Here is a 24,696-nt window from a genome sequence, read left to right as displayed (position 1 = left end):
GTCACATCACCTGTGGTGTCAGAGATGAGTGAACTATGAGCTGCGCTAGACTTAACAAATTGTTGTTTGCTTTGCAAAGCAGAAGCCAGGAAATACGTAAAGAGCTCACTACTGACCCTTCTGCTGCTCCATGGCTCTAAAAGTCTGCAGGAAGTGGCTCTCATGGTCATCCAGTGCTGGTGTAAGCATCTCCATCTTTCAAGGCACTCTTTATTGAGCATTTCTATCATCTTTTGCCTAAGAAAAGAGTGTCTTTATACTTTCTTGATTAGGGCTGTCTATAACCTCTACATCAGCCAGGGGATGTTTCACTTGAAATGCCAGGGACTTTGCTTCTCTCTAGGTTGGTTCTTGGGTAAAGTAAGTATAAAATGCTACTAGGATATTTGGTTTAGGCTTTCCTAACATCAGTTGTGACAACCCATGGTACAAATATAGAAGGAAAAAAAGGACAAAATACATAATTTAACTAGGCATAAGAAGTGTTTGTCAGGTATTTTTGAAATGCATATTTTCTTTCCACACTGTGGCTGAGGCAAATTTCAGGCTAATGCTTAAAAGGCATTGTTCTTGACAATTATGATTCTTTGGTTGAACAAGCTTTGCCAGTCTGATTTGACTGAGGAGCTGCAGCAGTTACATTAATCAAAGAGTCCAAAAATCCCCTTTCCTCTGCAGCTTGTGTTGTCTCTCTTCCACGCAGCTCCGCCCACCTCAAGGGGAGATCAAATAACATCATGAAGATGAGTTGAAATTCTGTTCACAAACCCACATGTACCAAATCCAAACCCTGAGACAAACGGGTACTCAGCCAGTAATCTAAGCAGAGACATTGTACTTTTGCAGAGTCATTCGGGAGCCACTGTAAACCATAATAAGGGCTAAACGCAAGATCACAGAATCATAATGAGTATTTTGGCAAAACAGCTTATTGTAGGGAACACTCTCTTTGCAATTTTACTCTTTCACATCTGACAGACAGTGTTTAATGTGTGACAGGGAGAGAGGGAGAGAGCAGGAGAGAGAGAGCACACAAGCAGATATCCAGCACCAATAACATGAATATAAGCCAGAGCTCGGGGCTCTGTGTGTGCAATGGGAAGCAGGATCGTGACCAGTAACAGAAGTTTCAAAAAGTAAGGCTTTTTTTCTCTCTTTCAGTGTTTGATACTTCCATCTACCTTTGACTGTCCCTTAACTATGAAAAGAGGTTGCTTTCCAGGCAGGCTGAGAGGAACTGAAACAAATTCTCACCACCAAGGTGGAACGGTAGGTACCATCTTGTTTAGTTTTGGTGGCTGGACTCTGCTTTAGCTAGAACTCATACCTGAATAGAGGTCTTCACCCTGGCCCTTCAACATGCTTTCTCTGGGACATCAAGACTTCAGTGTGTCCCTTCAGAATACTAAATAATGCAGTTTTGATGGTTGAGATTCTTCACCTTACAACATTTTATTCTCTAGAATATACTTTTATTTTTAGACATAGTTGTTTGAACTGTCTGTGAGATACAGTTTGGAGAGTGCTGAACGTGTTCTGCTCTTTAGAACTCCACAAGATATGGCACGTCATTTATGTACTTATGAATGCAGTCCCTTCAGGGGTCACGCTTGAAACATCAGTGAGAGAGAAAAACATTTGAGGAATTGAAAAATGCACCCCAAGAATCCTGTTTAATAGCTAGTGAGTTGGAGGCTGAGACATGGCCCAATGGAGGTGAATGGACAGGATCCTCTGGGGACACCAGGGCAAGGCAGGTGGAGGGGAAACATACAGGGCTGCTAAACAAACTCACTTCTGAAATGGACAGCCGTGGCTGTAGTCTTTTCTCACTTTTTACTCTCAAGAGTGTTCCAGGTGAGGCAGCAGACGTATGATCTGTGACCCATATCCATTGTTTTCGGGGCACAGTTACCTTTTCTCAGGAATGAAAGCCCCCAGCTGATGAAAGCTTAACTTTTCATCTCCTTCCCTGCTACAGCCTTATCGTACACAGGACTTTAATCCCACACATCACTTCAGAAATATCGTCGTTAAAGATCTGGGTATACATTTTGAGATAAGATTGGCTCGTGATAATATTACTGACTGTGTAATTATGGAAATGAGAAAATAATACCCTCAGGCTTTGTTGTAATGACTTCTGAACATCTTGCATCATCATAGGCAGACAGCAGGCTTCAGGATGCCATGAATTATTAAAAGGAATGTGGAAAATCCTGTTTTGGTTGGTGTTGATGTCTCTAGCAAGGGAGGACACCACGTATCTTCACTGTGAAATTGGATCAGGTAGAGAAACATGTAATCTTTTTGAAAATAAATAGCTAATCTTTACTTGATCTCCTGTACTCTTGTCTTTTGATGCATCGGTAAACTGCATTCCTGACAACCACCCCTGCTGATATTGTGGCCTTGAGGGACCTTGGCCGCACAGTCTATGCCTCTGTTCTGAATCAAAAGACTCTATGGAACTATTGCAGACCCGGCTGCACACTGCACATCAGCGCTTCATCAGATCAAGTTAATTCATGATGTTATTACTATTTTACTATGAGAAGTGTTGATATAGGAATATATTCTTTTGTCAGTGACTGGGTGTATGATGTGTGTGCTGGACTCCCAGCAAGAAGAAATTCTTCAGAAGAACATCAGATCACTGCTGAAATGTTATGGCCTACTCAGTGAACATATATTAGCAGACACGGAGATGAAAACATACAAATGAACTTCCCTGGGAATACTTCTGATAAGTTTTTTAGAAAGGTAATGCAAACACACAATTCCTCCTAAAAGTCCACTTTTGTCCTCTTCCTTTTAATGAACCTCTAGGGAAGTTAGAATTTTGAACGAGACCTCCGCTAATAATCTTCCAAACAGGATTTCATACAACTAGTAAGACATGAGTCAAATTTCCTCTGCAATAATGCTGCATATTTATTCCCAGGAACACGTATTAATAAGCTCAGGCAAGTCAGGCAATTTGATCAAGGAAGTCAACTGTGGGAGCATATAGGTTTCATGAAGAACTTCATTTCTTCTCAATCAACATGCAAGAATTATGACAAAACTCCATTAGAATGAACTCTTCTTGAAGACACTTTTGATAACATTTCATCCACTTAATCCATGCTCTCTTAGACAGTCAGCAAAACTTGCTGTGGTGCACTGGGCAGTCTTCTGGCCTGACAGACTATATCATCTCATGACTTGTGATTACCAGAGGACTTCTCAGTGTTTTGGAGTTTCTTGAAGCTCACCCCTATGCTGCTTTGCTTTTTCTGTTTCACTGTAGCTATATACACTGTGACCTAGATCTGATGCTGTTATGACCTGCTTAGTGATTATTGAGGCCTCAGAGAAACATTCTGAGTAGAAGTCAGTTCTTATCTTGTGAAATCATAGCTTGCTGCTTAGTGTTTGCTGATAGCACATCTTGGTATAGGGGCACTCAAGTACTGGTGACATGTAAATGTACTAAGATGCCATCTATTCAATGTACGTAAGCATCTCTGCTCAGAAGAGCCATGTAGTATCACCAGATGGTCACATCAATGCTATTTTTGGACACTTTTGCCCCCGAGGCAATCAGAAAGGTTTTTGCTAGATGGCAACTCATGTCTTCTATATGTGGGAGTGGAGATTTGCTGAAATAAAGCTAAGCTATGTTGCTTTTACTTTTTTAACCATTAGTCTCATCGTATGGTGTGAAAATGGGTGTCTCCAACCTGCTTCTTCCTTCCTCACTGCAATTTGTTCAAGCCACACCCTTATCTCTCCATCATTGCAACAGTGATGGTTGCCTTCACATGTTGAAGGTGCTGTCTGAACATGTTATGCCACACTGCAGTGTTTGCAGTGGCCAGCCATAAAGCAGATGGCTGGCTAGAATTTCAAACCCTTAATGGCTCAGGCTCTGGCTTCACCGAAAACTTCCCAGGGAAACTTTGGTTCTGCTTCAAAAAGAAAGAAAAAAGAAAAAAGAAAAAAAAAAGATATGTCCAGATACTCTTGCACATTTTTTTGTTTCCCTGAAGTGACCGCTGTGAGCTTCTTTATCCTTTCCTCCCACCCACTCATGCTATATGATACTCTCTCTAACTGAGACCACTCCTACTTTGTTTAACTGAATTTTCTGAAGAAGGGCTTTTTAGTGTATTCTCCAAGACGTTGCAGTAGTAGGTGTTAATGTATGCATAGTACCTTAGTACCTTAACAATTCCACTGAGAGTCATTGGAAAGTACGATACTGTTACATTCCTTGATCCACTAAACAGTGACTACGCATTACTAGGACACAAATATCCACATTGTACCAGAAGGACATTTCATGCTGTGTTGGCCACAGAGCCATTCTACTGAAAGCCACACTGCTCATCTTCTGAACCTCTGTGGCAACAGGATCCCAAAGGTTATTATTCACCCATGGCTGATAAAATGGTACCTGCCTTCAGTGTCCAGTTGCCCATTTAGTTCTGAGTGGCCAGAGTCAGTAAGGTTGTATGAAGGACCATTGCTGAAGCTCATGGCCCTGTCCAAAAGCCAGGAGCAAATCAGTTCTCTGACAAGGATTATTTACCATTTTCTCATGTTACATGCTGTATTTGGTCATGTTCAGTAACTCTGTAGTAATCAGACAAGATGGAACGGCAGCTTGTCAGCTGATTTAATTAAAAACACATTTTTTTTTTTTATTGCCTCTCACACATCATTAATATTCTGTCTAAGACACGCCTGCAATCTAAAGATTGGAATCAGTCTCACTGTGCTCTTTCCAAGCTTGAATTCCCAGACACACAAACCTGGGAAAGAGTTTTAAAGGGACAGGTAATAGTTAGAAACTAATTTGATTACATTGAAATGGACCACTCATTGGTCCAAATAAATTTATTTTATTAAGGAGTATTAAGGGACCAGTCTTTCAGGTTGCTGTTAAATGCAAGGCAGGCTTTGCTTCCATAAATATCAGTGAGAATAGAATATAGTTAGTATTTCCCAGGAATCAGGTCTTTGCTCTGCAGACTTCTGTTCATTTAAACAGTTGGTTATGTAAATATATTAAAAAGAGTTGAATAAAAAGCACTACACCCTTTTTAGCTCAATTTGTTATTTACATACTTAGCAACAGTGTTGTACCATCTCTTTCCTGGTGTGCCAGGTAGGACCCATTTCACAATGACAGCATATCAGCAGGCATATGCACTCAGTTTACAACCAAATTAGAAGGAAAAAAAATCTAGCATTTAAAATTATATACAGCAGTTTATTTAAACAGCGATTAGCTTTCATCAACAGTATGTGAATTTTTGTTTTCTTTAAGAAACCCTGCCATTCTCAGTCACAGCTGCAGCCCTCCTGCAGCACTGTGTTACTCAGTGACTTGAACTGAGCTTTACAGATATTTCACAGCCAATTACCATACAGGTTTCTTATGTTAAAGTTAAGGCAACTGGAGTCAACAGCCCCTGCTGAATGAAGGTAAAAGCTTGAGAACATTTTGCATAACAGTCATCAGCGTAGCCGATACCTATTAGAGTGTTCTTGTGCAGTAAGCCTACACAGATACTATCTCTCTTGCCTGTGTGTTCCAACATGCATCTCATCTCATTTGCAACCCTTTGCTTTAATTAGCTGAAGTCTTTGCTTCAGTCTTTCATATGTCAACCAGCTTGTGTACGCTTCCATATTTTTAATCAGTAGCCTGTTGTCTTTACTTTGTCATTCACACTAGCGTATAAATCTGCCCTTCTTATGATCCTCACTGCTTGGTAGAAGTCAAAACATGCTGTTTAATTTTCCTGTTCACTGATTTCCATTTGTTTCATGTTCAAATGCTGGCTCCTTTTTCCCTTTTAGGCATGCTGTGAGCATTAAACTTAGCGATTAAATGCCAAAAAAACAGCCCCTTTTCCCCTCCGCCCATGAATGGGTCATCCTAACCCTCTCTTGGGTGCTTACCTTACCCAAGCACTCTGTGTGTGTGCAGCCAGCCTAAATGGGGCTGTCTGCAAGGGGCTGCTGACATAGGTAAGCTAACAGTGGCTAATAAAACAGGTGCAAAACTCATGTGCTCTCCTAGGGGTGTGATGGGCTTTTTGCTGCTGCTTCTCTTTCTTTTTTTATTTAATCTACTACAGCATAATATTTCATTTCACCAACAACACAGCTTACTCCTGAGACACTAAGACCAGATGTAAAAGCATGAGAGGGTGGCATGTGGCTGTGCTCCAGCTTTTAAATTTTCTGGTTCATTGGTGGGGAGTCCGAGGTTGTCTGTAGTTGTCTGACAGGTGGGGTGGCTGGCCCTGACATCTGTGCCTGAGGCTGATCTCCAAAGTGAGCCTGGAGCGTGGTCAGGATGTCATCTAGCTTCTGGTCCATCTGCATGACCTGTTAAGAAACCAGAAAGCAGATGAGCTGTCAAATGGCTGCACATGCTGCTGGTGAGAGGCAGTCATTGGCGAAATGCTCAGGGAGGTGAAAGGTTGGCAGGGAGTGCTGGCATTTACAGTCCCCAAGAACCAAGAACTATTCCAGTTTTGTACAGTGTGCCTCTCTAGCTAATAGAAAGTTCAGGGATGCTATGAAGTTACAGGGAAGGGTGTAAAAGGAAGTGACGTGGCAGCAGAAAGCCAGGACGTTTGGTAGCCCCAGCACTTGACCACCTCTTTTAGCCATTTTGTCTCCCAGCACTTTCCCAGCATTGACAACTTCTCTTGATGATGATGCATCCTGCAAATATCTGCCCTAAAACTATCTTTCCTTCTGAGGTTTATCCTGCCTCTCACCTCCCTTCCCTTCTCTCCTCACCCCCTCAAAAAAAAAAAAAAAGGTAATCACTGGTAATCACTACCCCTAGTTTTGTTTTAGTCTGTTATGCTTTCCATTCCTGTCTTGGGAAACTAAACTGCTCCCCTCCCTTCACACTGTAAATAGATGCCTCAGTGATACATGCTGCAGTCAGAGATCCTACTAGATACGATGTTTATTCCCATGCATTGTTAGGAGGATAGCCTACCAAAAACCACATAATAATACCAATGACTTCATTTAAAAAAACAAACAACCATTGTATAGGAAGCTTGACATGCTAATCTCTCTTCTCATTTCATTACTCTCCATCTGAAACTTCTCATGCAGTCCTTAAACAGAGGAGTGTTTTCTAATTATTCTTTAATTTAAGCAGGGAAAAGCAAATTTCAGTTTCTTCCTACCGCTTCTTGAAATCATGGCCTGTATCTAGTAGCCCAAAGGAATATTAGCGTATTGCTGTGATAGGGCTTACATTCACTGTAGATGGCATCCTGCTCAGATTCATGTCAGCCAGCAGGACAGGCTGCAGACTGTTGACTGCTGTACTTTGCTCTAAAGGCAAAACTGTGGCCAGCAGCTTGTAAGCCATTGGGATTGCTTATAATGATGCTTGAATACAGTGCGGCTTTGTGTAATAGATGAGCCCAAGAAAAATGAGCATTTTTAAGAACATTGGATGGTTTACTTTACAGTTATCTCCTGTGAAAGTCTGAGCCTCTGAAAACTCTGATCTGTCCCAGTGGGTCTAATAAACTTTGATAGCAAACCTTTTAAAGTGATATCAGATCTAAACTGAGCTTTTATTAAAAAGGGAGAGAGAATGAGAGTGAGAAGGATTCCAGCCTTTTTCTGTGCAAAGATAACTTTGGAAATAACCATTGGCGGCATGGACTGAAAATTTAGCAGGCTTTAAAAAACAATGCAAAGAAAATCACCTTATCTGCTTTCCCTCCCTTTGCCTTTTCTCACTCCAAGTGTCTGCTCCCGTGGGGGCCCCTCAAAACTCAAGGTACCAGGAGCTTATTTAAGCTATATCATTTTGTCAACCACTCTTCTCTTCTATATACAATCTGCTGCTGTCTTGGGAAAGGAGAATTGGAGTCTCACTCCTGCCTCATGAGGGGAGATGTACTCATCTCTCAATTTGGATTTCAATTTGGCTTTCACAGCTACCATGTTCTAGCAGAAATGCCCCTCTCCTTGTCCCTGCTTTGGTGTGGTTATTCAAGGGTGTGGTCCACCCGAGGCAGTATTTTCAAGCAGTGAAGAGGGGGTATTTATGGCGTGGGTTGGCTAGCATCAACTTTCACCATGACTTCTGTTGGGTGCTTTCAGGGGCACAGCTGGCACCTTCAGAGCAGTGGCCAGGATGGGCAGGGCAGCACTTGTGGGAGGACTGGGGATGCTCACTGCAACACTCCCCAGGCGAGGGGCACTTGGTTCTTGGCTGCAGGTGAGTCTTAGTTCAACAGCAACTCAAATATGTAGTGTTGATCTTTGGTCAGGCAAAGGGACTCCAGAAAAATTGCTTCTGCCTCCTGTGTCATCAGTGGCAACTCTGACTTTTCCCTTGTCTCATGAGTTTCTGGGAGAGAGTGGGCAATTGTGGCAGGTCCTTCCTTCTCTCATATGGTCACTAACAGAAGCATCCTCTTCTCAGGCAAAGCAGAAGCATCCTCTGCTAAGCATGAACTTGGTTGGAAGTCTGGAAATCACTAGCAGCTGAAGGGTTAAGCAGCATGGAATTAATTTAAAAACCACAGCCTTTATTTTCTTCTCCATTCTTGAAAAGCCTGTTTGGCTGAAGTTGGTAATGACTCAACAGAATCTTTCTTAAGCAGAAATGTTACACGGAGCAGAAACTAAAGCAGAACGAATACATTACAGTAGGCAAAAGAAGGTGTAGGCAGGGAAATGGGATCAGGCAGATGAAAGATCTTTTGGGGATTTCTTTTTTAAGGCTTTGTTGATATTGATCTGCACGTTTGATCTTAGATAAATTATGCCTGCATGTTCCATATCATTTAAACTTGCTATATTTCTCTGCATTTTGCTAACTCAGTAAAAGAATGTGATATAGGAATAATTTCATGCACTTTTCTTTCCAGAAGAGGAGGAGGATGGAGAATGTAAATATTCATTTGTGGGGGGGGGAAAAAAAGAGGAATTGTTACATAAGGGAGTAGATTACACTATACTTCTGTCACACCGTCCATACAAAGAACTGCAAATGCTTCCTCAACATTAACAAACCAGGCTGCACAATTCTCTAGCCAGATACACAAGAGAGTTTTACTGGACATCTTTGAGATTAGAAGCAGGACAGTGCTAATTTAGTGACGTGTAAAATGTGGTCAGTGCCAGGTCTCTTCTAATCCTTAGCTTTGCATTTTACTCACAAGATCAAGCCACCACTTTCTTGCATCAGATACTTTAACATATGCCAAACTTTTAAAATGCAACTGAGCTGGTAAAACTTTAGTTAGAAAGACAAATTCTTAAGTACCTTGTCAAATTGGAGCCTGTATAAAAAGTGTTCAAATCTGGCTGCTAGTTAGTCCAGATTAAAGACTGACAAGAGAGTTTGGGACACTTAAAGGCTTGACTAAAGTCAGTAGGATAACTTGTAGGATTAAAAGACTTTTCACGTGGATAAGGGTTTTTCAGAAAAAAAAGGCCTGGTTTTAGATTTCTCTCAAACCATCTAGCAGCTACTGCTTTCCTTAAATCTTGCTGCAAACGGGATGAACTGCTGGTTTTGAATAACAGAGCCAGACAAGTGCATGGGTAAGGGGTTAAATTGTGCAACATGTTTCTCAGCTGAGTAAAGTGAGAAGCCATCCGGCCCAGCCGCAGAGTTTCCAGAGAGATGTGATATGCCCCTCGCAGGCTCCTTGGAGACAGGTGAGTTTGGCAGCTGTCCATGGGCAAATGGCAACAAAACTTCTGTTCTCCCACATCACAAAAGAGCTTCAGAGACAACCTATAAAATTGTTAAAATGCTTTTATATCCTTTCAAGTGCCCCATAGAAAGGAGACGGCAAAAGCAGTTTAAAATATTACACTGTTGTTATTGAGGCTATGAGGTGAGCTGAAGGAGTGTTGAAATGTATATTCATTTTAACATTCCCCCTGGAAAGGGGCTGGATTCCACGGTGACATGCAGGGCTGTTGGACAAAGAAAACATCTTGCAGCCAGCTCCAGTGAGCCACAGCAAGCCCCGAAGGGGAACCAGGTCAGTCACCTTATGGGACACAGCATGTCCCTGTCATTAACCTTGAGCAACAGGTTGGCTTTCACGTCTGTGGTTGTTTTTAAGCCTCTCTTCCTGAAAGCTGGTTCTCGACCCCTTATCTGAATACCTCATTGAACTCCCATTGCAGAAATGCCTTGTGGCAAAGAGTATTCTAGGAATGGCAGCAACATGGAGGAGGACCGACTCTTACTGGGGATTTGCCACATGCTGGACAGATTCCTAAATCCCCTGAGAGCTTTTTGACATGTGCACATGCACACTATAAACAAAATGCATGTGTGGAAAACTCAGTTGGAGCAGGCACATGATCTCTCCTCTCACTTTAATCCAGAAATATCCCTCCCCCCAGGTTGTGCCTATCATTTTAATATTATTTCTGGAGGCTGGAAAACCACTATCAATTATGTGCACAACACACTAACTTGAACTGTTTCCAGAGGAGTAGCAGAAGGGGAAGATGGTCTGCTGGAGCACTGAAGTAAATCTGCAAACCCACAAACATGCTCATATGTTGCTAAGTAGGTGGAGCTTTGTATCAAAAGTTAAACCCCATAAATCAAAATAAATTGCTGTCACCTCCTTAAGACTCTGCTGTCTCCCTGCCCATTGTGGTTCTACATGAACTGATCAAAATGGCTAAGCTGTACAGCCTTCATGCAGTTGTCTGAAACGTGTCTGGGCTGCTGGTGCCAGGGATGCAGCATGAAATGAAGCAGGGAGAGAAGACAGAACAGTTTGTGTTATTAATCAAAATGTCATAGAGCAACAGTAAGTTCTGCTGATTTAAGCTGGATCAACATTGGCTTCCTATTTGCCTAATTCAAGCAGGAAAATCATGAAACTGTGCCAACGGGCCAGCCCAAGTTGTAGTGGCAGGGCTGCCACACTGTGCTGTTGAGCCCCATGTCCTGCTATTGGAGCCACTGTATAATGAATGCTTTGGTTCTGGATGCCCCACAGGGCTTCCAGACTTTCTCTCCCCAACATCATCAGCCCTCATCCTACAACAAAGAGCAAAAGTAAGCATGGATGACCAAAAGTCAACAAAAGCACAGTGGCCATGGGAGGCGAGCAAGGGCATTCCCAGAGTCTCTACAAAGTGTTATGTGATATTTTCCAGTGATGCTGCAAAATGAACCACACACAGCTCTGAGGCCAGAGCTGCTGTGGCCAGCTGCCCCATTGCATACAAACACAACATTGCAGCCCAGGGTTTTCAAACCACCAGGGCCCCCACTGAACACCCCTTCTCTAGCAGAGGCCCACCTCTGAGCTCCCTGTCCTCCTACCACCTAGACATGCCCTCCCAAAAGCCTCCTATTTCCTGTTTCCAGCTTTGCTGCAGTTCTGTGCTCCTAATGTAGCTAAAATGAAGCAGGCTCCATTCGCTTTGACATCCGAACACTTTGTTTGAGAGCTCTAACCCTCATTGCTTTGGAAAGAGTAGTCCAATGGGTAGGACTTATTTTGTATGGGGAGAAGAGAGTATGTGAAACTTTGTCTGCCGTGAGCATTGACTTATTTCTAAATTTTCCAGCTTGTTACCTGCCATAGGTCTAGTTCACAGGGGGAAACAGTATTAATTTAGCAAACTCAGATATGATTTAGTTAAACTAGTGCAATCCATTTTATGGTTGTTTCCATTTCTGACTTGTGTAACATATTGGTTTAGCTTAAGCTTGTTATCCAGATATCTGGGCCATTTTCTCATGCTGACCAGTTCTGTCACACAATTTTTCTCCTTGCACTAGATGGTGGACTGATTTGATTAGATCTTTTAAAGCCTATGTTTAGCTTTATATGCACATCTGGTCTTGTCTGCCTACAGTTACATCCAATTATTCAAACATACTAATTGCCTATCGTACAATTTGAAGCCTGAACTGTTTATTTTAGGAATCATTTTATTTTTTAGTATGTCCCTGTATGGATTTATTGTCATCCAGAGACCGCTGATTCTGTTAAGGGAAATATTTTCTCTGCAGCACTACATACAAAACAAATCTCTATGCAAAACTCTCTCCATCTCACCAGACTTGTCCCCCATTAGCAAGATTTCTCTGAGGTTAAATAGCGAAGCCATTTTTTCCCCACTTTTTATCATGGCTAGCCAATGTGCATACTGATGTGGTCTGTTGGAAGCTGTCTGTATGGAAGCAAATAACCATGCCAGCCACAGAGACCATGATGAGCTTGGGGAGACTTCTCTTGTCCAAGGTTCAGCCTCCGGGGGACTGGTCTTGCAAAGCGTTTATGGATGTGTTAGCTTGAAGACTGCAAAGAATCTTGCAGAGCTCAGCAAATATTTAAGTGCTTTACTGGACTGGAGCCAGAATGGTCAACAGTTTGCAAGACAATACCTTTAGGATAAGCTTTTGGAGTCTCCTAAAGTACTCATCCACATATATACACAAGGATATATCTACACCACCTTTTTTTCAGTCTCTGAGGAGTGGTAATTGGCATACACCATGGCATCCTTTATGAAATGATTTTGGCATTAATATTATCAGAGAACTGGCAGTGTGTCTCCCCTCTTATAACAACAACAACAAAACATCTTTGATGAACAGGCTCCCATTAACTGGCTGTTTTTCTGGGATGAGTTGTAACAGATTTGAAATTGATCTGAATCCTAAAACAATGCTGTACCCTAAAGCAAGGTTGCTGAGTGGCATGAACACAGGGCAACATCTCACTGTGGCATGTCAATGGTAGCTGACTGCCAGCACTCCCAGTCCCAACACTTAACTGTGCAGCTCCTGACTTTATTCTACTGAAAGTAAAAATAGTGAGAAAAAAAAAAAAGGGAGCTTTTGCCACTAACCCCAAAAATACATGAGTGAAAACAACACTGAAACTTTTTCCATGATAACCTGTTGTTCTGGAAGACCAATTCTCTATGAACACCAAAATATATATAAACCACCAGACTGTCTTCTTTGACTTATTCTACATACATACCTCTTAGCAGATATCAGTTGTATATTTTCATTCCATTAAACTTATCTGGATAAATCCACAATTTTCCAGACCTCCCTTCCTTTATCCCAAACATCCCCACCCATTCTTAGGTCAGGTGTTACAACCTTTGGTGGCCTAAAATATAGTAATCTTTATTTTAAGTATAGCTTCACTTGTTTTAGTTTCCATCTACCTTTCCTGTTTAAATGAAAACATAAAGGTCTGTCCCTCTACTCTTTGTTCCTGGGTTATTTCCTGTGGGTACCCTTTTGGTGAGCATTATATACTTATATTTCCTATGCCATGGTTGCACTGATGAACCTCTGCAATACATGAGTTGTGTTTGCAGTCTCTGTTCCTGGTGTAAGATGCCATTTGCCTAATGGCTAAGCAGCTCTCAAGAGTTTAGCTCTGAATTTCTGAAACAGATCTGGTTCACACACAGATTATTTTTTAAGCTTTGCTGCTTCAGTGAAGGAGTGGCTTTATTTATTTATTTTTTAATTTCCATTTATTTATTTATTTATTTATTTTATTAAATGGATTCTGACTTCCTAAGTAAATGAGATTTACCTGATCATGTATCTGTGTTACCACAGCAGGTTTGGAGTAAGCTGGCTAGTTTCTGACACTTTTGACAGAGGGACAGAGTTCTTACTGATAGCTTACAGATAAAAATTTTGGACAGCTTACTGAAAGTCTGCTACTTGTGCAGAAGATAGACATTAAACTTGGTGCTTCATTGAAGGAAAGACAGAAGAGGAAGGTGAACCATATTATTAGACCCTAGAGAATCCACACAGGATGCCCTGACCACAGGAAAAGCTTTATTCTCAGCTCTTGCCCCTTATTAGCCTCAGCTAATCAACCACAAAATACGGAGCTGCAGGAAACCAGGCAGCTTCATTTCTAATGCTCCCAGAAGTACTTGTTCCCAGCTGAAGAAATTTGAGCGGTGCCACTCCTTGAGTGGACACGAGAACTTTCCACAGCTGTAATTACGCAGCACCACTTGGCTGCTGGATATGCTGCAACAACTGAGGGAGTTTGTCTCATGTGAGCTACGTGCACATGCACCTGTGTGTCTGTTTGCAGCCAGTGCTTTGAGACATTTGGTTCCACCCCCCCCCCCCCCATGATTTTCCCCTGGTATGTAAATCAATCTTTGAAGAGCTCCCTTTTTCCTGATTTACATACATAAAAGGTTATTTTTGTTGTTGCAGGACATTTCATTCTTCACCCTCCTCCAGATTCTGCTCAGATCCTCCCTGTAATCTTGCCATCTCTCTTTGCGACATCGCTGTTCAGCCACACCCTGGATGACGCACTGCCATTTCATAGCTCATTATTTTGTGTGGCTACATGTCCTGCTGCTAAACCAGCATGGAAAGAAACAACACAGAAAAATAACAAAGCTAGTCCAGCCACAAAGGTGGATATGCAACTACTGTGAGTCACGCTTTAATTTCACAATAAAGCAGCCTTAGAACTTATGTTCTAAGATGCTGATTAATTTAATTTTTAAATCTCTAAACAATAGTGGATGGAGAGAAAAAAGAAGAAAGAAAATGTGACACTCAGTATTTAAATGGTGCCAAAGGAGCATTGAGAAAGAAGTGACCTTAGCCTTTCACAAGATGAATGTGTTAAGCTCAGCATTTTAGACGGGTGTAATGAACTCAGTATTTATGCCTCACCTTTAAAGAAATAGTACCAAACCATCTACACTCTGTTTTGCCTTTACTTTTGCTTTTTTAAGCTGTATTAAATTTTCTTCCTAAGAACAAACTTTAGCCCCACCAGCCTCATGACTGGTTTTTCTTAGCTTAGCTGCAAGGATTACTTATGCTGAAATCAGTGCATGAATTCACTTAGTCCAGGTCTAATAACCTGAAATTTCGTTATGCTACCATCTTGTTAGCACAACCGGTGGACTGTATCTAATGGGGTAATATTTATATGCCTTATCACAAGTAATGATACGCAGCCTCCCTCCACTGACACACTTGCACACACAAAAACTTCGGGTTAGCAGTCCATCTTTTCTTTTAGGTTGGCCGGAAAGGCAAAGGGAGAGGGAGTGTTGCTACTGGGAGGAGCAGAGGCATTATGGTGATGGCGATCTAGATAGTAAGACATGTAAGTACTAGAAAAGTTCCAGGCTGTTCTTGTAGGACTAGACCAGGACTTCATAAACCTGAGCTCTGATTTACTCCCCAGCACAACCTTCTTGCATTTAGGACAAGTCACTTTCTGGATAATCCTCATCAACATTTTAGTACCATGAATCAAATAACCTGCCATTCTTTTTTTTTTTTTTTTTTTTTCTGACATGAAATCATACGAAATTGATGTGTGTCTTGGTACAAAACAGAAGTCACAGACCTACAAAGGATAACGGCAGTCTAAAATGTTGACTGGCACTAGGAAGGAAGCAAGAGAAGATTGGTCCATGTTGGAAGAGGACAGGAAGAGAAAAGATGGTGGTGTCCCTTTGTCTTTTCTACTCTTGGCTCTTTGAGGATTGAACTGGACACAGCAGAGCAAGGCTGAAGTATGGCACTGTAGTTATGCCAGAAAAAAAATTAATAATAAAAAAATATATATATGTATATATAAAATATGTGTAAAAAACAGAAAGAAAATAATAAAAATGATTGTATAGAGATCAGAGGGTGTCCCCTGGGAGGCCACCACCTGGGCTTCACCTTTCAGTTCTACCAAAGAATTGTCATACAATTTTAGCTGAACCCTTTAGCAAAACTTAGGGTTGGTCTGTGTGCAGACTTGTGCTGATGTCAGGAAATCAAATCTGCAACACACCTTTCATTGTTCCAGGGGAATCTATGCCTGGACTCTCATTTTGCTGTGCCTTATTTCAGTTAGACTGATAAAATAAACTTGATAGGAGCTAACTTGTATAGATCATGGAAAGTGAAAACCGTACCTTTGTACTATGCATGATTGAAAAGTGTGAATGAAAACTTCTTCCCTTACTTCTCTTCAGCTCTGCATGGCAAAAGCCTCTAGGGTCACCTTTATATAAAAAAATCATTGAAACTCTCACACCCTCTGAGAGATACCACAAATCTTGCTTAATGTATGCAACACAATTTGAGGAAGAAGCTACAGAAGCACAAAGTAGTGTTATGCATTTAAATAACAAGGATTACAAAACACCATTCTCTGCTAATTAAAACACAAAACCCAAAGCAAGTAAAATATTATCAAACCATGCTGATTGAGGGTGTAGCTGTTCTTAATTCTTATGATTCAAACATGCTTTTCTGCACCCTATGGTTTTAGCCTGTCTTGCTTATCTGTCATTTGATGTATTTTCCTAGCTTACTTGTGTATATCGAGCCTGATTAACAGCACTGTCACATGTATATTTTAAAACAATTCTTGAAAAAGTAATGGGGACTGGGTGGACTGTCTGATCTGGTTTTGCAGCCACAGTGACCTCACATTGAGGATGTTTCTGTATCAGTTCAATTGCACCAGGCCACAGTATTTCTTCCCAGATCTGCAAAGCCACAGGCACAAAATGTAGGAAAAGCAACAACACAGCAAGAAATGTTTTCTGACTTTAGATGAGATTGCTCAGTACCTGGAAGGATCTGAGCAATAGGTGGGGTAAGGGTCTGTGACAACATAAATTGGTGCATGAACTGGCTATAGCTATGGTAATTGTGGATGCAGAACATGAAAATAGACTGCAGGGAAAATGAATTTGACTGGATTTGTCTTTTTTCTCCTTCCCAAGCTAGTGAATTAATTGCATAATGCGTTCTGTAGCTAAAGAGGTGTCCACAGGGATTTAAAACACTGATTGAGAGTATTTCACTGAGTGAAATAGTTTTTCCCAATCCAGAAACTCTGCTGTGGATCCTTTCCTTTTCTTTCGTGCTTGAAAAATAACAGAGAATTTTGAAAAATCAGCATTGCTACATCCCCAGGGGAGACTCAAATAAAGCATTAATTAAAGTTAAGAAAGGGAGGTGTCTTATTTGAACTCTGCTGAGCTAGATGGATTACCTATGAAAGCTGGCATTGACAGGGCAGCTGTATGAAGAAGCCTGTGGCAGAAGTACCAGTGTCTTACACAAACAACAGGAGACAGGGCGGGAGACTCAAAGCCATAATTGCCAGATAGATTTCTTCCTTGTAAGGCATATGCTAGGTCAGCAGAAACCTGCCTGAGTTTTCTGTTGTGAAGCACTGCACTGTTAATTAAGGAAAAAAGTCTGTTGTACTTACTATCACTCTTACAGCTCTTTAGCCTTATACTGTGGGGAATACTGCTGGGGAGAAGGCTATTATAGGTCCTGCTCACAGAAACAATCATTTTCCTCTTGCATGCCTCTTCTTTTTCATATTATATCATTGCAGAGAAAAAGCACAGCAATAAAAAGGGACATGTATTAACATGAACATTGAGGTGTAGGAGTATGAGAATGGTCTGGTAAGATTTCACTGCCCCAGCATTTAGTAAAATAATTTGAACTGGTGCTGGAATTTAATTAAGATTTTGGATTACTGACTTTTTTGGAGGTTCTACAGGTAAAGCTGGGAAGCCATAGAACACAACTTTCTGCTGTGAGGGAAAACAGATCTTTTTCAGGTCAATAAGCTAAAATTCATTAATAAAATAGATACTTGTTGGGACTACTGAGACCCTGGAGATTTAATTGCTTAGCTTCACATCTACATGCTCGTATATTACTTTTCCTAACCACGAACTATGACTTTGATCTACAAACTCAATATAATCTATAATATGTCAAGTGTGTCTAAGCTGTATTAAAAAAACTGCCTGGGTTATGTGTTGTTCTGCAGTGTTTCTCATCCCTTCAGAGCAAGCTTATTTAACTCCATATGGAACTAGTTATCAGTGAGAAGAAAAGTAAGATATCTATCTTTTCACTAATTAATACTTTAGAAAGCTTTCACTTTCATGTTTTCATGGTTATTAAAAATCCTATCTGTGACTAGGTGCTGTCTTTCTGCACCAGTATAGTGTAAACCAAAAATGACCATCACCATGAATACATGACATACAAGTCTAGGGTGTGGACACCAGTCTCTTGCTTTCAGCATAAGACTCTTTCAATGCATGCCTGTCTCCAGCTCCACCAGGTGACACCATTGCAAATGTATTAGCAAGAGAGGACTCTCTCCATTCTCTGGCTGTAGGTTGCACTGGCCCATGGGAGCCCAGAAGAAAAGAGTTTTGGGGAACTGTGCTGTAGCTGGCCATGTGCCTTGAAGATGTCCTGGAGTGAAAGATAATTTGTCATAAGACAAGCTCTCTGGTGACAAACTAGTGCTCTCCTGTCACCTCTTCTCACATCAGCATATGTGAGGACACTGACAGGCCAGACACCAGCTCTCTGTCCTGGTCCTTGCTACCAAATCAGTCAAGATAAGAGGTCCCACCACGCAAGGTCCTCCCATCCCTGCCACCAGCCTTGCTCCTAGGGCCATTGATGCCTCCTCCATGATACTTAAATGGTTCTTTTACTAAGGCAAATGTCTAAGTGAATCAGGGCCATGTGTTGCGTTCCAGTCGAGGCACTCTGTAAAAAAAAAAAAAAGGACAGAGATCTTCCCCTGCTTTTCCTTACCTCTGGTATACTCATCTGAAATGTTTATGGTGAGGAACACAATTGCTTTTTCTAGGAATTTAAACTAAGGCTCTAATTAACTAGGAACTGAATTTTCTATCCTGCAAAAAGATTCAAGATAAAAAAATGAATCCTGCAGACACAAGACCATGCCAAATGAGGAGGAAAACAGATAATTTCATTTATTTGTTATGAAATCTAGATTTGTTCCTTTTTTATTTGTTAATACTTCGCAGAAGACAAAAATCACAGAAACACATGACCCCACCTGTATACATTTTGAAAACACTGAAATACCTGCATTCAAATCCTGACTTGTTTTTCCTTATTGCTCCTAAAAAGTTTATCAAACTCAACACAATTTTCTGAGATATAGTGGTTCTTTCACATTTTGCTAAGGAAGAAGTGTTTCTATGTAAAAGCTCCTGCCAGCTCATGTTCAAACATTTGTGACAACATATGCCTAAACTGTGTATGGTCTTGCACAGTCACACAGGGTAAGTGTCAGGAACCAGGCTCACTTGCACAGCCTCTGGAGCAGCCTGGGAGAGATGCAAGTGATGTGCTAGGCAAAATGCAGGACCTATGGGTCTCTACTCCCCCAGGCTGTCTAGGGGCACTGAGCTGAGCCTTCTCATGCCCTTTTCTTTCCTCTCCTGATAATGCAGGGAGATGTCCATACCTTGTCTCACCTCTCACTATCTACCTCCTGTTCTCTCTATCACAGGAAAGAAATGGAAGCATTTTCATTCAAAATGCTTCTGTATGATATATTTATCAGCAGCCAGCTATTTAAAAAGATCACCCATAGCCTGCTGGCACTGTGCGGAGCCCTGAAAATTGCATGGGTGCGAGGCTTCCTCCTGTCCAGGGAGACTGATGGTCTTCTGATGCTGGGGACCTCCGCTGCATGCCCCACATCTACAATGTGGTCAGCATCTGCCATGTGGCCTCTTACACATCACCACTACTTCAGGGCTGTTACTCTTCACCTCTATCCTCTTCCCTTACAATAAAGGTGGAAAGGAGCAGGGTCTCCAGAGCCAGAACTACAGCTTGTCCCAGTGGGGTAGCCAGACATGCTCAGCACTTTGCAAGCATGTCAGGGCTCTGTCCCAGTGCTGGAGGTCTAAACGTGACAGAAACTCCAGGAAGGATACTATCTGTCATGTTTTGAAGGAAGGGCACTGGTATAGAGGTTGGTGATTTGGTCCTCATGGTCTCCTTGGCTCAGACCCAGCAAAGCAGCTATGCACATGCTTGGTAGGAAGCACAAGAGGTATCACTGAGACTTCACCCTGTCACTGAATGTCCATCTTGTGCATAGCCACATGCAAATGCACACATGGCCACCAGGTGTAATGGGGCTTCCAAGAGGGTGAGTTACCTCCAAGGAGAAGAAACCACCACCAACACAGCCACAACACTATCTGTGAAAAAAGATAGGCCCTTCAGAAACCTGCCCACCTGTCACAGCGTGTTTCAGCAAAACAAGGGCTCTTTGACTAGCTGAGGTTTCAAGGAAATGCTTCCCATGTGATTGAGGAAGTTTCATGAGTGCTTGGTAGGAACACCAAATCATCAAGCAGTTCCTTTCTGGCTTCCCCCCTCACTGTCCTGGTGGGATCAGGGCAGGTGAGATGAGGGATTGCTCTGCTGCATGCCAATGTCTCTGTGCAAGACTGCAGACATTGTCCTCAACAACTGGGCAATGCTGATGAATTTGGAAATCTGAAGTATGATTTTAAAGCTGGCCATGGAGTGCACAAGTGGACTTGTGTGGGCTATTGGAAAAGATTAAATCCTCTTGTTAAACACAGGGCAGCACAGTGTGGCAATTAGTATGTTAAGCAGAGCTGAGAAAGACTTTTGCAATGAAACTGAAAGCTTGGCTGACCCCCAAAATCTGCAAAGGTTCAAGAACCTTTCAGTAAACCTGCACTGAGACTTGGCAGATTTATAATTTCAAGGAGGAACCATAAAATAACACCCTGGTTGTACATGACTTTGAGCCCAGACCAGGCCACGCTTGGCACTTCGGGAGTTTTGCTTTGATTTTTTTTTGCACACAAATCCAAAACACAATGTACACTCAGCATGGAGGAACCAATGCAAACCAAAACTGCTGAGTTTTGCACAGCTCTAATTATAATCTCTTTGCAGTCCTGGTTTTATTTATTATTGTTTGTGCTGTGGTAGCAGTGCCGGGCTCCAATCAGCTTTGGGGCCACGCTGTGGTAGAGGTTGTAAAGACAGAAGAAGAAGGCAAGATCCCCGGCCTGAAGAGTTTATAATCTAAATAAATGAAATAGATAAAGAATGAGGGAAAAGCATAAAACACGTAAGCAAAGGGATTAGGGTGCTGGCAAGACAACTGTTTTTATTAGCGACTCTTATCCACGCATAAAGTCATGTCTGTTTAGCCTGTAAAATCTTTGGGGTCAGGGCTATATTTTCTAAAAGGCAGAGAGAGATGGGATGCAAGAAGAAGGGAGAAGGGCAGCAGGGGGAAAGGCCCTGGAGGCCAAGGAAGGAGTATGAGGCGGGAGATGGCGAGGCCAACAGGGGGGCTGGAGCACAGTGGAGCAAGGGATTACTCAGCTGCGGGTGAAATCCAACCCTTAGACCAAACCTCCACATGCTCTTCCTCTTCCCACAAACTCTAAATCCTCCTTCTGCAAGAAAAGCCCTGCTTATGAGACAGACAGCACTTCACAGTATGGGTCAAGCCAGAAAACCAGAGCATGAACAACAACAACCTGGGACAAGTCACTTAACTGCTACATGCTATAGTTTCCTCTCTAGTTAGGCTGAGCTAAAAATACTTCCCTTTATGGCATAATTCTTCCTCGATGTAAACTACTCCGAGATACTCAGGTGAAAGGTGCTAGAGGAATGCAAAGATTTATTTTTCCTATGTCTCCTCACATACTCTCCTCACTGCCAAATGAAGGCTTGAAGCCAGGAATTTAAGAGATGCATGTATCTCTCTCTACATATATATGAACATAAAAATATATCTATGAAAGAGGCCATGGTATATTTTTTTTGGAAATGAAGCCCTAAGTCAGATTTCCTAAATCTATACATAGGAACATAAATGGACAGCCAGATTTAAAATCAGGACACTTATCTCTTTAAAACCAGGTTCAGGAGTCCATCTCTAAGTTCTTAATTGAAAATGTTAAGCCACAAGCAAACTGTGGCTTAATTTTGTATCTTAAAGTAAGTTTATAATGTCCTTTTTTTTTTTTTTTCTTTTTTTTTTTTTTTTTTTCCAGGATTTAGGTGAAGGTTTGGGCCAGTTATTTTATCCCAATTATTCACCATCCTGCAACTATTAATTAAAACAAACAGCACTCTGAAACTATTTCTCACAACAGGAAGATTTATATCTTGAAACCAAAGCCTGTTTTCTCACCGTGTCTATTTTCTACACTGCGTAAACATCCAAGTTTGTTATTGCAGCAATCACCAGTGCAAGCTCTCAGAGCTTATTGCCAGGCTTGTGATGTTTATTGTTTGTTAAGCCCCGACTCCTGGAGTGGAGTGATTAGATGAGAACTTCAGTTCTCAGTTAAAAAATGAAGTAACTTTGCACGGGACCACAGGGCTGGTGAGATAAATGGGAAAACATGAGCAGAATGTATAGCAAATGGTCTGAACATCAGAAAAACAGGCAAAAATAAAACCCCACATGTATTATTATTTTTAAAGTCTAAGGATTCTTAAGCCAATCTCCCCCTTATAATTTGGAAGGGGCGGGGCTGACTCATGACTTCTGACTGCCAAAGCATGGCAGTGGTGGGGGTTACTCATTGCCTTGTAGCTGCCCAGAGGTTTCTTGCTGAGGGGCTGCTCACCCCTTTGCTGAGCCGCACGTGTTTGTTATCACTGCCTGTTGGGCTTCTGCCACTTTTTCCTATTTTTTTCCCCCTTTTAAAACAATCTTACCAAGGCATTCATTTATGAAAATATCCTGTACAAGGAATTACATGGACTTGGCAAATAGAGACAATAGGTCAATTTCTGGGCCTCCCAAATCTGACAGGATCCCTTTAGCTTTTTTAAAAAAAGAAGAAAACCAGAACTATTAAAAAGTTTCAGCTGCCAAATAGCCAGTAAGTGTATAACAATGTAAAGCAAATGTAAACATTATATGATGAAATGCATTTTTAAAAAAGCCTTCTTTTCTCTGCAGTTAGATGGGCTTTATATACAATGGGAAGATTCATTCCCAAAGGTAGATCCACTATATGAAGTTCCTAGGTATCACAGTCTAAAATATTTTACACCAATTAGTATGTGACACATCACCTTTACCTTGGGTAAAATGTATTCTGTCTCCTGAGTTTTGAAAGCTGCACTCCATATACCAAGTCCCCATGCCTCAAAACCTCTGGGGAGAGGAGGAAAATACATCTGCAGTGAAGGAACCTAGCTATTACCACTGTAACTGAAGGACGTTAATAATGGAAAACCAGGGTGAAGAGCACAACAAAAACACAACCGGCAGAAAAATGAGAATGTTTATATATATAAGGTTAAGGTTTAAAACATTCAAAAGTCTGGCATGCATTGTTCACAAAGCTATGGATGGGAGCTGGGTATGCGATCAAAGGTCTGTAGCCAGCTCCAGCGGGACCCTGCACTTGTGCCCACAGGCATGGGAGTGAGCATGGAGAACAACGTCCTCCACTTTCTCATCGTTAGAGCCCTGAGGAAAGGTCCTCTTGACCTTCAGGGTATTGTACTGGGTGGTTTCTTCCCAGTTTCTCCTTTATATAGTGGAATATGCGCTGCCTATACTGGTTACTGATGCCTGGTTACTGGGGTTGGGTCTGTGGGAGAAGGGAAAGGATGGGAAGATGATACCAAAACTTTACAAAGAAACTGATGACACTAGTCACAGATTAATTGTGCTGCTCACAGAAAGCAGAGGAAAGAACAAATCACCCTTGACTTTCTCACTCCCCTTGAGTGGGTCCCTGCTCTAGAATGTGTGCTTGCTGGATGCCTGCACCACGCCTACAAACTACCATAATATTCGGATCATTTTTCCTGAAAGTTCTCCTTCCCTTGTCACAGTGGATGCTATCTGTAGGATGTGGCAATAATCTTTGTAACAAAAGGCAGGGCAGCTCTCAGAATAGGCAGTGGGGATGAACATGATCTTCTCAGCTGTCTGAATGAATGCTCTATAGCTGTGCTATATTTTATATGTCCCACATTTATTCATTTACATTAAATTTCCTTTAATTTACAACTTGCTTTAAGGTGTAATTAAACTTGACACTTGTAGTCAAGGTGTGGCTTCAAGAGTCAGGACAGTTACAGAACAGCTGTGGATACCAATACTTAGAGTTCAGAGAGAGAAATCTTCTCCTGCATGAGTGAATAAATACCAGAATACCCTAAAATCCCACTTCCAGACAAGCTTGCATTATTAAAGTTTATTAATCTCTACTGGGGCTAGACATGCATCAATGATCTGCTATTGTCCTTTCTGTTTGACACACATCTCGTGAGCTGGTGTAAGACAAATGCTGAACACACTGGTGCCATTAGCTGCTCCAGTACACATCAGGAACATCATTCTTTCTATTCCTGCTGTGCATTCAGCAATATGCCCTGTCAATAAACCACAGGAATAACTGCCTCACAGGTCATCATGACTACACAAGAGTAGGCATCTTGCCAACACCAGACAACTGAGCTACCAACCATGGTTGGTAGCTCAGGACAGCCTGGGATTCCCAAATTCCCATGAGCAGCCCCTCCTGAACTGATACCTTCTCCCACTGGATGTGTCCTGGGGCTGAGGAGTAAAGGCTCACTTCTCATGCTTCTGCAGCCACAGCTGATCAACCCAAGGGTGCAGGTCGATACAATCGTGTCCTGGTCCAGAGCAAGTTGACACAGAGGTATCTTTTTTTTTTTTTTTTTTTTTTTCCTAATAAAACCTATACCAAGTGTCTTTGCTTTGCTTAAGCTGCTGAGTGAGGCCCACCAGTCTTCTCAAGGTGACAAGGTAGGAC

General features: G+C 41.8%; 1 protein-coding gene across 12 annotated transcripts in view; it reads right to left on the bottom strand.

Annotated features, from left to right (window-relative positions):
* Positions 1-3,010: 3,010 nt before the first annotated feature.
* Positions 3,011-24,696, bottom strand: part of LOC101792090 (potassium voltage-gated channel subfamily KQT member 1) — a 524,294-nt gene continuing 502,608 nt past the window's right edge. For 10 of the 12 annotated variants that reach the window (XM_038173114.2, XM_038173122.2, XM_038173117.2 and 7 more), the window contains one exon: positions 3,011-6,387. In XM_038173114.2, coding sequence (XP_038029042.1) covers positions 6,232-6,387 — 156 coding nt within the window. In that variant the 3' untranslated portion in view covers positions 3,011-6,231. The remainder of the gene's footprint in view (positions 6,388-24,696) is intronic. The other 2 variants (XM_072040824.1, XM_072040827.1) reach the window with 1 other exon arrangement.

The sequence above is a fragment of the Anas platyrhynchos genome, chromosome 1 (genome assembly GCF_047663525.1).
Source record: "Anas platyrhynchos isolate ZD024472 breed Pekin duck chromosome 1, IASCAAS_PekinDuck_T2T, whole genome shotgun sequence".
NCBI lineage: Eukaryota > Metazoa > Chordata > Aves > Anseriformes > Anatidae > Anas > Anas platyrhynchos.
Note: the sequence above shows the minus strand (reverse complement) of the source record. Positions and strands in the feature narration are given on the sequence as shown.